At 39.8% G+C, this 13,341-nt stretch overlaps 1 protein-coding gene across 4 annotated transcripts in view; it reads left to right on the top strand.

The window, feature by feature from the left end:
- The window catches only part of ATP8A2 (ATPase phospholipid transporting 8A2), a 326,443-nt gene that overhangs the window by 289,288 nt on the left and 23,814 nt on the right, over positions 1 to 13,341 (top strand). For all 4 annotated transcript variants that reach the window (XR_011339668.1, XM_069882897.1, XM_069882904.1 and 1 more), the window contains 2 exons: positions 5,445 to 5,533; positions 11,313 to 11,417. Coding sequence is in view for 3 of the 4 variants with exons in the window: in XM_069882897.1 (XP_069738998.1) it covers positions 5,445 to 5,533; positions 11,313 to 11,417 (194 nt within the window). In the remaining variant the exon portion in view is untranslated. The remainder of the gene's footprint in view (positions 1 to 5,444; positions 5,534 to 11,312; positions 11,418 to 13,341) is intronic.

Consider the following 13,341-nt stretch of genomic DNA (forward strand, 5'->3'; position numbering starts at 1 on the left):
AAAAAATCTTTCTACAAATACATCAACAGTAAAAGGAAGACCGGGGAGAATAGTCAGTCTTTATTGGATGCAAAGGGAACAACTGTGACAGAGGATGAGGAAAAGGCTGAGGTACTTAATGCCTTCTTAGCTTCAGTCTTTATAATAGCAAGGAAAGTTGTTCCCTGTGTGTACATACCCAGGAGTTAGAGGAGCAGAACAAAGCTCCTGTGATCCAAGAGGAGGTGATTAGAGACTTGCTTGACCAATTAGAAGTCCACAAGTCTATGGGGCCGGATGGGATCCACCTGAGAGTATTGAGGGAGCCGGTGAATGTGCTGGCCAAACCCCTTTCCATCATCTTCCAACAGTCCTGGAAGACTGGGGAAGTCCCACTGGACTGGAGGCTGGCTGATGTTGTGCCCATCTACAAGAAGGGTCGCAGGGAGGATCCAGGGAAGTACAGGACTCTCAGTCTGACCTCAGTGGTGGGGCAAGTCACGGAACAGGTGATATTGAGTGCTATCATGAAGCACATGCAAGAGAATTGGGTGATCAGGCCCAATCAACATGGGTTCATGAAAGGCAGGACTTGCCAAACTAACCTGATCGCCTTCTCTGACAGAGTGACTTGCCTACTGGTGATTGAGTCACATTCCCTGCAAGTGTTTAAAAGATGGGTGGATGAGTTGCTGAGGGGCATGGTTGAGTGATTGATAGGAATGGTTGGACTTGATGATCCAGTGGGTCCTTTCCAACCTAGTGATTCTATGATTCTATGTCCTATGTCTTCTGAGATCCAGTTGGCTGCTTGGTTGATAAGGATTTAATACTTTTGTCCTTTCAAGTTTAAACTTCTGTGTCTCTTGAAACAAGAAAACTACCCAGTGCTGGCAGCGAAACATTCAGTCTGAAGAGGATGCAGAACATGTAGAGGGTGCACAGCGCAGTTCTCTAAAGGAAAATAGGGCTGGATAGTGATCTGTAAACTGTATAAATTCATTAGACATTTGCAGGGGAGTTTGCATAGTATCGTTCATAATCTTTGATAGTTTTTTTCATGCGTGGAATCTGTTCCTGTTTCTACTGTAATTCTGCTTCAAATTTACTGCATTATAATGCGTTAATTTACTGCATTATAACATCAATAAAAATGCAGTAATTTCAAGATTGGGTCAAGTGTGTTTAAGTTCCTACTGAAAGTACTTCTTAGACCTTTAAAGTGATTTTTTTAATCAGCCCTATTGCTACAGAGCAAGTGAAAGGCGATCTTTGCCAGGAATCTGGCAGAGAGTCAAGTAGGAGCATTGTTATGATATATCCCAGTCTTAATGCCTTACTTTCTCATGGAAGATAATATATTAGTCCATATAACATGCCATCAGGTGAGGCATTGGGACTTCAAGATAAAGGGAGTGGGATTGTTTGCCTAAGCTAGCAGGACCCTGATATCAGTGGGAGATGTTTGAGATTGAGACCTTAGGAGCAGCACCTCAGAGTGGTGGGCTGAGGCAGGCTTTGAAGACAACCGTCCGCGTTGACTGAATTATAAACACGCTTCCACATGACTTGCATGATGTGGGTTGGGAACAGAGTAACCAACAGGGTTTCCCTTACCCCAGCTTTAGCCCGTCTGAAGTGGTTTGCTCAAACCAAGCCACTGGTCTGGAAGAAATGATGAAGGAGAGGTACTGGCAGGCACATCTCCCTAGTGTATCTCAGTTGACTACTTTAAGGTGGGGTTAACTGCCTGCTGGTGATGAGCTGCTTTCTGCTTTGGTTATTGAGGTGATGCAGATGTAGTGGAAGGACCAAGGCTCCTAGAGTTGCACCTGCAGCTCCAGCCACGTGTCTGTCATCAGCTGGATCCTTCAGCGTAACAGTTTGAGTCCCTGCTATCTTCTCTGTCTTTCCAAAGGGATAGGCTAAGTATCTCAATCACAGATATCTAGATAAATAGTGTCTCAGTGATGGCAGTAAACATTTCTTGTGCTGTGAATCCCTCACAATAATAATGTGGCCACCTTCTCCCTGTCTTCCCCTTTCCCAAGTACTGCTGAAGGCGGTGCCATGCTGTTATCCACATTTCACTAGCAAGTGCTGAAGTAATCTGACTGTGATCGCCTGGCTGTGGCTTGGACTTGGATCCCTAGTGTGTAAAGCTGAAATTTGAATGAATATGAAACTGTAATTGAGCAGTTTATTGGATCCTTATTGATGCCTCATGGAGGGAGCTATGATCATACTTGTTGCACTGTAAATACAACACCAGCTATTTTCATCATGATCTTATGCTTTTGCTGTCCGTTTTTTTGTCAGGGTTACGTATGGGGTGTATGAGGACATTAGGTAATAAAAAGCTTTTGTTATTCAAAATGTGAATTTAAATTTTGTCACTCTTTTAATGAGTGATGTAAGATGATTGATACCTTTATTTGATTTGTCTGAATCATTCACTGGGCCATAGTTGTTTGCTAACAATGCTGTGATGAGAAGACCAAAACAGATTGGATATCTAACTTCCCACCCCAGGTACTTCTGGCCTTGTTGTTCTCCTTGAAAGTTGTCGAAAATAGTGTCACCACATATTGGTGGAGTAGTAAAACTATGAATTATGTTATGTTTATTTGCATACTATGAAAGAATAGTAAAATGGAGACAAGAGTTTGAAATGTGTTCCATATTGGAATTGAAGAGGTTTTAAGCATCCTGTTCCGTATTTGATACGCTTATGTACACCGTGGACTGATTTAAAACAAAGGAAAAAAAACAAACAAAGAGAAACCTCCAAACAAAATTAAAAACCTGTTAACCTAGGCTTTCTGAAGTAATAGTACAGAGCAGCTCTTACTGGTCATTTTGACTGGTCAGTACTATTGCTTTTTTTTTTTTTGGCTGTATTTAAAAGAAAAAGAAAGCACCCACCCTTACAAAAGCTATGTATGCATAGATTAAAGGTATTGGGACCTAAATTGTTTGCTCCTCAGTTGAAATAACTGGAGCTAAGCTTCTTATCTCATTTCTTGTTCCTATTCTTTCATTTCAAAGAAATTTATGACTTCTCTAAAACTTAAACTGCAATGTCTTCAGAAGGTGAACTTGTTTTATTCTTGAGTGTTTTGGGGGTGCCATGTGATGAATGGTTCCTGGTAGTTGGCTTTGGATGTGCTGTTTGCTAGTTTACATCAGTAGACACAATGAAAATGACTTAGTTGCACATTGTGAGGTCTGTGTGATGACGGAGCTGGTCAAATTTTGAATTTGTTTAGAATACAAACTTCTTCTCTGCCTCCTCCCTGACAGGTGGAGGGGATTATTCATTGAGAATGGGTATGGAAATGCCATGTTTCTGAAGATGTATTGCAACACTGTCTTCCTTGCTGTCATGAATAGTTCAACAACTGGAATGGAACATGGCAACAGCTGTGAAGCCTGAGGAATGCTTTGTTGCAATATATAGGTGTTATTGCTATAGCTTCTGTTAGTAACCACAGCCTTCTGTCCCACAAGTTGGAGAATATCCTAAAAATGCTGTCTATGGATGTCCCCAGAACATGTTAGGTAGTTTCTAGTGAATCCTGTCCCGTGAACAGATGGTGTAACCCTGCTGGAGAGAAGGCAGAGTTCGGAGGCAGAGCTATGCATGCAAGACAAACCACTGTTATGCAGCACACCAGTCATAGAACTCCAAGAGGAAACTAGAGATGAGCAAGGAAGAAGCCTTCCAGATAAACTCAGGAATGGAATAGTCTTGAAGAGGGTTGTGTGGGAAAAGGTTTGTCAGTACTAAAGTGAGCGTGTAACAGGTTACAGATGCAATGAATAGTTCTACTGTTGTGGAGAAGTTTTTGGATGGAATAGTACTTGAGTAAAATGCATAATTGCAGGTGAAAAGTGTTTGGCTTGACATTTTTTTGATGTTGAGCTTAACATGTGAGGTGTCCAAATTCATAGCCATTGATTGAGATGCCAACATTTATAACAACAATAGCATTTGAACTTCTACTGAAAACATACTCAGATTATTTGGCACTTTAGGAGTGCATTGGGTAGCTTTCAGATAGGGTAGAATGTCAAATATTTGAGGCAAAAGTAGTAGAGAAAGGATATAGAATACTCTGGCCTTTTTTTAGCCTTTATAGCACAGACGATGGAAGGACAGTCAGTGGAAATGCTGATGTGATTAGACTGCTAGTACTTGCAGGGTCACAGCCAAAGCAAAGCAAAGCATGAGGATAAATCTCATTATGTTTTGCCACTGTGTTATTGCAGTTCAGCTCTCTGGCTAACAATAAAGTTAAGATTTCCCTCTTATTCCTGCAGATCCTTTTCTTTAAATAAGCATAGATCAAAACTGTCCGTATGCTTCTAGCATTCTCATGTGAAAGTAGGAATGAGGGCTCACAAATAACTGAGAGCTGATTCTGGTCCTGGAATGTGTTTGCTTACCAGCTGTGTGGGAGGCAAAGTGTCCATAAATGTTTTAGCACAGTCTAGCTTGCTCTTGGTTTCAGTACAAGATTTACCACTGACCTGTCAGTCCAGCCATGACACGGAGGATTTAATGTTCGAAAGTGAATAACAGTTTGGGAAATACTTTCTGCTTGGCAATCCAAGGGCAAGTTGCTGCTAGATATGAATAAGTTGTGAGGTGGACTACTTTAAACAGAGATCAACGCCAGGAGATGATGCTGAGTACTATCTGTGAAAGATTCTAATCACCTAAAATAGCATTTCTGCAAGTAGTGCTACATTTCCACTTTGTTCTGTAACTATGCATGTGAGCTGGAACTTGCAGGATTTCCAGTTATCTTCCTTTTCAAATCCTACCAATCTTTTTGTTCAAGTGTTAAGAACAATGAGAAAAATGCAAATATAAACTTTGAGCTCTTTGTTTGTAAAAAGAGGCATTTGCTTGCTGGACAGAAGCGAATCTTTCCCACCCTGGGTTTCAAGCAGTAGTTTGAGCAGGAAGTGCTGTATTTAAGTGGAATATGACTGAAGCATTTTAGTGAGAAACATTCTGTTTTTCATGTCAGTTTGGTGCTGCTCAGAGATCTAGAACTGTGGGTAGAAAGACAGTAAGGAAGGGGCACAAATACAGTTAAAAGTGCAAGCTAAATATACTTATGGTGTACTTCTCCGTGAGTGTGAATGTGTCTGCCTAGATCCACAAATCAATAGCAGTGGAGGATTTGGTGGAAATACTTGATTTTTTGAAAATGTCTAAGGAATCTGAGTTTCTAAGGAATGACTGCAGTGAGAAATGTCATTGCTGTTTTTTTAATTACAGGCCTTTCTCCTGTTAGGAGTTGATGAGACTTCCCACCATCACTGAATTTGAACATCACCCAGATTATGGATGCAGTACCTATTTGATGCCATCACTCTTCCATTTCCTTGTAAACAGCCATTTAACATATAATGGCTTGAAAATACTCATGATTTCTTTTTTTTCTTCACAGGCTGGAATGGTGTTAAGGTGTGGATATTTCTGGTTTGGCTTGTTTCTGTTGCCCTCTGCGTGCCTTGTTAAGGACGTGGCATGGACAGCGTAAGTTCTGAACTAGTCCGCATGGTGTTATAGGAGTTATGTTGTTATTCATGTGTTGTCCAGATATCGTTCTGTAAAAAACTATGAGCCTTTCAGTGAATGCAAAATGTTGATATTAATTTGGAAGACCACCGAGTAAAGTGAAGTGGGAGTCATTCCCCACCTGCTAATGTAACCAGCAATGTGAGAGAATGAATAGTCAGTCCTGAATCTGAAGAAGGCAGCCTTATCTGAGTAATGAAGTTGTGTCAGCGTATGATTATTTGTGTTGGCTACCCTTTAGTTAAATTCAAATTTAAATCAGACATCAGAGATTTCCTAGTCCTATAAAGGAGCAAATAGTACATTCAATTTGACCAAAGTTAAGTAGAAAATAAAAATGTGGCACTTAATCCATACCTGATAAGTACCCAGTCCTTTGTCAGCTGCTCTCTAGGTTCTCGTTCAACAGTGGGTCTTCCAAGACTTAACTGAGAGAAGAGAAATATTCTGCGTTCTGTGACTGAAGTGAAGTCTTAATGATTCTTTCCCCACCCAAAGGGTAGGAACAACCCTTGTGAAGAACAAACCTGTCTAATCCCCTTCTCTCAAAGCTGTGGGGTTTCAAAGCATTGTAGGGGGCAAGCAGTTTCATGAACTTTGATTTAAAGAGAGGCAATTTACCTTTTCTACCATTGCAATTTGAAATGCAAAAGTATCGTTTTCATTTAGAATTTCTAATATTTTGTTCACCTTGCTTGTAAGTGTCTTAAGCACCGAAGCTTCGTCCTTTCCCTTGGAAAGCTGTGTTGCGACCAACAAGGTTTTATTACATGGATATGTATTAAACTGTGCAAGGAGGACCCAGGGCATTCCAACTCTGGGACAAGAAGGCAGATCCCAGCTGGAGTGAAGAGGGAGTCTAGGCTAGATTGTCACTTATCACTGAGGCTCTGAGTGAAAGCATCGTAACACTTATCGATCATAACACTTCCTTGATCAGCCAAGGAAGATTATAAGAATTATAGGATCCTTTAGGCTGGAAGAGACCTTTCAGATCAAGTGCAGCTGTAAACTGAAGATGATCAAGTCCTCCAGTCTTCTTTACCGAGAAATGCAGAAAAAAGCAGAAAGTTTCCCAAACACAGGCACATTCCAGACACTGGCATAAAAGGATAAATTAGATCATATGCATATATCTGAAATATTTTTTCTTCTGATTACATTGATAGCACAGCTAAATTAAACTGGTAGTAGGCAAACCTACCAATCAGTAAATTTTCTTGGTTTCTTCCTCAGCTTAGTTTTCATGAACTGCACTGCTAAAATTAAAACTAGATATCATAATGTAAAACTTCTGTTCAGGCCAAACTACGGTTTACTAGTTAACATGATAGGTTTGGGTTGGTTTTTTTTGTTACGCTCATTAAACTTCTTCCATTGAAAATTATTTTATAATTTTAAAGGTAAGGCCAAAATGATTAAATTTTGATACTTAGCTATGTCTATGGCCTGCTTTTTAAAGCTCTGCAAAGAAATCTTAGAATTCATTTAGTATAAGAGGCTCTGCTCCTTTGTCAAGCATTGTTTAAAAGTTTAAAATTACCTGCTCAGAAGTCAGTGGGACTACTTTTGTGATTAAAACTAAATAGGAGCTGAACAGTCTGCGGCATTAATGATCACATATATATTTAGGTGCCCAGATTACACACTAGTTTTTGAAATGTTTTCGTGATAGTTGAATGTCCCAGACTTGTCCTCTATTCTTATCAGTTCTTGGCAAAAAATGACTCAAGAATTGTAAAACAGGCCAGACCAAGGCATGCTCATCCTCAGCTATTACTCATTTAAAACTCTGTTACTGACTCAGCCTGTTCTTTTATTTTTCTTAGAAGAACTTCAACAACATAATCCTTTCAGTGGTTCAGACCAAGAATGCACAGAGATTGTGAAGCTTTCAAGAGAAATGTGTATGATTGATAGGCTAGATATTTTCCCAATAGATTTTAAACAGGAGGCTCCTGTCAACATTAAGCAAAAAAATCTGTTCTCTGAGCAGGACTTCTTTTTTTTATTTTTAACCCATCACTGAAAAATTAACACCATTAACATTTTAACTGGGATAACTGAAATGACACAGCTATCAGCGCTGCCATATGGAAGGAGTAAAGGTCTGTTTCCTTTCCAGGAGGCTTGCCATTCAAAAGTTGAGCCCAAGGCCTCTGGAAATCAGCCAGCAGATTTCCACAGCAGTGGTTGCACCACGTTGCTGTCTGTAGTACAGCAGAATCTGGGTTTGGCTATAACATTATAGCAGCTCTGACTTTTCATAATCGTGGAATTTATCCCTTTCAGTTTCTTTTGGACATGAGGCATATGTCCACAGAAAGAGCATCCATGTAACGCAAACAGTAGATGCCTAATTTCAATACTACCAGAAAACCATAAACACAGAGCAGTCTTTTTTCTGAAAGAAGGTTAAAAGGGATAGGAAGGTGTCTTTCAAACTTCATGCAGATCTTGATTTCTAAACTGCTGTGCTGCATCAGTTATCAGAACTTGCTGGAAGCAAGAGCTAGTTTTAAGTGTTCCGTTCATTACACAGGCTAAAGCTGTGAACGTTAGTCTTATCTCGCATGTTCTCTGCAGCTCCAGGCTTTTTTATTAACTTTATTTTTTCCTTTTTTAAGTGAATCAAGGAAATGTGCAAAACTCTCTTTAAAAAGAGAAGGGAACTTACTAATACTGGCCACAATACCACATTGTTAACTTTTGTCCGCTACCCTGAATTCACTGATTTGGTTTGGATTTGGCTTGGATTTGGTTTTTGCCTTACAGAAGTCCCAGTTGTGCTACCATTGAAATAAACAGAGCTTTATAAGGTGAGAACTTCCCTACAGATGGCGCATGTCACTTGAATACATGTCACTGATGCTAGGAAATATCACAATAGCTGAGCCACAAAGCTGTGTGGGAATCATAAAAACGCAGAGTGTATTCCAGCAAAATCAGGCACGAAGGCAAGAATTTACTAATAAATGATGTCTCAATACTTTGTATTACAGTGAAAAGTTTCTTGAGCTTTCCAAAATCTTCATGTACTTTTTTTTTTTTAACCATGAGGGGAGAAACATGTTGCACTTACCAGCTCTGCAGTGTAAATAAGAGAGAAGGTATAAGGAGCTCTTCCTGTCCTTGCACATGCTTGTATTCCCTGGAGTCACCATGTATGAGAAAAGTTTACGAATGTAATGATGCTCCTCATTGGCAGATTCAGGCCTGCTGAACCCCTTGAATGTCCTCCTAGGGCTGTGAACCCTTTAGCTGTTCTTATGGTCTGTGATCTTAATATGCCAGTCTATAAGGGAAAGGTGAGCTTGACTTTACGTAATGCATCAGATTTCAACAGAAGAGGAATGTCAAACACAAGAGTTTATGTATGTTGAGGCCTGATAGTGCATCCAGGGCCACTTGTAAAATAAAATGCACTTCTACTTGTGGTTTTGTGTGTCAGAAGTTAATGCATTGTGAAAAGATAATCAAGTATCCAGTCCTGTTGCCACCAGTTGACTGAATATTTTCAGCTGAGAGCAAGCCCAGACTCTGAGGCAATTGTAGTACATTATTGTAGTATTAGTTTTTGGAGAAACATATGAATAGTTTAGTTCAGGCCCTTTTTATAAATACTTAATTACTGACCCTTCCATAGAAGCTCTTGCTTCCAAGAGGAGTGCCTTAATGCATGACAGTTACCTTGTTGGTTTATTGTTGCTGAATGGGTACCCAGCCTCAGCAGAGCCCATATGTTTCATCACTTCACACTACTTACAAAGTACTTCAGTACCTCGAGCTTGAAGACAACAGTATTTTTTCCACATTGTGAAATATCAATACAATGCCTCCTCATGCTGTGCTGCACTAATTGAGCTTTGTTGCTCAGGCTCTGTTCTGTTAAATTTTGAATTCAGTATTCACTCTGAGGGAGAAGAAAAACATCTCTTATGGTTTATGGCAAGGTAAACATGTAGCCTTAGGAAAGACTGAATAACTTGTAGATTTCTGTGTTCTTGTCTGTGGGAAAACTGGTTATGAAGGATTTTTAAAGTTCCAAACGTGCTCAGTCTTCAAGTTTGCAATAGCAACTATGGCCTCTTTAAAAGGTAAGAGATGAGTTCAAGGTCAAAATTTCAATGTATTTACTCAAATTAGAGTATGATAGTGAAGTCAACTGTCAAGATTGTAAGAATTAATAGCTCAAAGCTTTCTCATTTTAATCACTTATAGTTTCCTTTCTCAAAGAGGGGGCCAGTGTAATCATTAGCCTAACTGGTTAAAGGAGCTTGAATGTAATTAATTTCTGTACAGTCTTTGGTAATCTCACATTCTAGAAACATTATACATTTTAAAAATATCCTTGCTACTGATGGCTTCTGTCACAGTATGTTGGTGTTCCCTTGCAAATCAGACACCTTTGGTGGTTTTTTTAATAGTGTGCTCTTCCAAGTACATCCTGATATACTCCCTCTGGATTTTGCTATGCTTATCTTTTGTCGTTCTCTTTCTTTCCCCCCCTCCTTCAACAGCACAAAGGCATGGGGACTTGGATGACTTACTATTAATATCAAGGCACTGTCATTTAAAATAGTATCAGCAAAGATTGTGGTCTTTGTTTCTTATTCCCCACGGAAGGAGTAATAAGAATCATGCTTTTTAAAAATAAATGCATCTTCATTATATTTTAATTACGTATACACCAAGGTTTTTTCTGCTAGAGGGAGTTTGGCATTTGTTAACGTCATTGGTTGAAGATTACAGTATCTGCCTGTAAGATTTTCATAAAACTTGTAACAAAATGTGTGCTGTTTCTGGAGTTGAAGAATATTGTTTTAGTGCTGCAAAGCAAGTGATGTTTCAGCCGACTTGTCTCCATCTTGTTTTCAGGGTTATTGTGCAGTCACATGCAAACCAATATTATCTCATGGGACATTTATCCTCCTTTAAGTGGCACAAAAGAGAAAGGTTATCAAAAACTGCCCATTGGAGAAAGATCTTTGCATTTTGTATAGCTGCTTTCTACGTGTTAAGACGAGGAGACTAGATTCTCTCCTTCTATCAATGTAATTTAGGTGTAAGGGCACTGGAGCAATAGGTGAAGCTGGGGAAAAAAGGCCTGAGTCTGTTCATGGGGGACATTGCTCTCCAAATTCTGGATGCATATGTGGTACGTGGATTGCTCTTTGAATCCCTAAGAAAATAGGATATAGCCAGTCTTGTTACTGTCACTTTGAAAGCTCAGCAGGGAGAAAAGTGCCTTTCCAAGTCATGTGAGACTGCTAAATGAAAATAAAGGGGCTTGAATGGCAATTATTATCTGAGACTCTCCTCAGGTTTTCAGAGCAGTGCCATGCATAGCTCAAAAGACGAGTGGAATCGTGTTTTACTGCCATGAATATTCAATGAAACCTGGTTCTTTTGTCTGAATGCCCTGGTCCTGAGCAGTCTCACAGCAGCAGTGTCAGGTCTCCATAGTCACGTAGTTTTGCTGCTTGGTTAGATTTTGAGTGTTGGGTTGAAGCAGCTGAGGTCTGCTGAATTTGAAGTCCTTCTTTTTTCTTATGTAACATTTCCTAGGTATTGTGAACCTGAACTGATGTGCATTCACTGAAACTTGTTTCCCCAAATCCTTCAAAGGAAAGCTCCACACCTCTTGTCAGGGAGGTAAAACTGGGGGCTTGAAGCAAAACAAATGTTTACGTGGCCTTTTTGTTTTGTTTTTCTTTTTGTTTTCCTTGTGGTACAGGGCCAAGCATACCTACCATAAAACTTTGCTGGAGCAAGTTCAAGAGTTGGAGACGAAGACGAGAGAGCTGGAAAAAGCCATGCTTCGTGATAGTAATGGAAAGAGGTGGGGCAAGTCTATGCTAATGTTTAAAACAGATCTTTCTTGTCCTCTCCCCTCCCTATTTTCAATCACCATTCAGATTGATTCCAGACAGTGTTGTAAGAAGGCTCCTCTTCTGTATTATTTATTTATTGTTGTTCCTTTTCATGTGTATCTGTTGCCCACACAAGAATCAGCCTTTCCAGTTGAATTTCTCCTGCATTATTGCCGTGAAGCTGTATTGGAAACTGCTGCTCAGTCTCCTGCCTGGTAACATGCAATGCTGTTACCTGGCTGCTGGGCCAGCTTGGTTTTGAAAGGACTTTGTTGTATATCATTAAAAAAAAAAAATAAAAATCATCAATCTGATAACCACATCAGGGGGAGAGAACTGTCTACGACTCAGGATATGAAGGCTATAGCTAAAAGGAGGACTGGCTAATCCAGTCTGCCCTACAGCTTCATTCAGTCTCACCTTAAGGGATTTTTATGTTTTTGATTTTTTCCACTGCAGCTTACAAGGCCATGCTTTTAGGGTTCTCAGTTTCCCGTTGTGCCTCTCCCTCATATCCACACCATATGGAATTGAACATATTGCTATTATTGAATCTTTCATTGTAAGGGGAGTGTGTGTGTTGTGTGGGAACTTTTCTCTCGTCTGAAAGAAGCTGAAGAAAATCATAGTAAGGCTTTTGCGTCAAACAGTTTCATTTACCATCTCAGAATGTGGTTCTGCATCAGCTGGTCGGAAAAGCTCCCCAAGTTCAAAAAGGTTTTAGAACTAACTCTTCTGTTCCTTACACAATATGGCACCACATGATTTGCTAAGAAACTACACGATCATTAAACTGGATTTTAACAAACCTTATAAACTAGCAAACTGAGTGGAATGGGGCTTTTAAAAGATTTTGTTCTTCTGGGGCAGGGTCATCCTTTGAGCCTTTGATGTCTATTCTAAGGTAAACTAATTGCCATATTGTAGCTGCTGCTAAGACGAGCAGATAGTAGATTTTTTCAACTGAACTTGTGAGTTAATAAGGACTATTTTTAGGGAAAATTATCAGGGAGTGAAGTTACCAAGATGATAGTAAACTGAAAAGCTTTAAAAAAATGCTTGTGTGAACTTTGTGTTTATAAGACATCCTTAGTGACCAGAGTTCGCTTTTCACGGGCCAAGACAAAGTAAACACAGTGTTATTGATTAAGATCACTTCAAAACACTTAGTATGTTCAGATTTTGTTTTGAGTCATTTTTCTACTGTGACTCTTGGATCCTACAAAACACAGTTTATAAATTGTGCTTACTTGCAAAAGTCAAAACCTGCACATCAAATAATTTAAAAAGAAAAAGCAAACTTTGCAGCACTGGGCAACAAAGGCAATCTTTTACGCTACAGTTAAAACTAACAAACATGCCTGAAATCAGCATTTCATTAAAAACGGGTCTTGTTTTTAGAGGGCTGAGCAGGTGCCTTGAAGTCTGTTGGAGCCAAAGTGCTTGGTAGCTAAGTTGGGTCAGCCACCCAGGCAAGAAAGGAGTAACTTGGTGTTGTCAAGTACTGACTCACGGACTGATTAAATGCCAGGAGAGTGGAATACAGCCCAGCACAAAACTGGCTGTTCCAGGCACATGACTCTGGTAGTACGAGCCCCTTGGCTGTTGCTGTGGTTCATATGTATGCTTAAGATGTAAAGTTGCATTGGTGTTGGTTTGTAGCTTATGTGTTTCCTTGCCAGCATATAGTGCCATTATTGACAGCTTGAGGGGAGAGTGTATTAGCTTTTTTGCCTGATGAACCCCTGGATTGCAAAGCGGGTTGACACACTGTTAATAGTGAGAGATACAGTTAGCATTTGATCTGTTTATATGTATGTGTCTCCAAGAACTTGATGGGTTTCTTCTCTGTTTACACACTGTCCTGACTTTCTGTAAATTTAATGGCTATGT

Source organism: Phaenicophaeus curvirostris, chromosome 1, assembly GCF_032191515.1.
Source record: "Phaenicophaeus curvirostris isolate KB17595 chromosome 1, BPBGC_Pcur_1.0, whole genome shotgun sequence".
Lineage (NCBI taxonomy): Eukaryota > Metazoa > Chordata > Aves > Cuculiformes > Cuculidae > Phaenicophaeus > Phaenicophaeus curvirostris.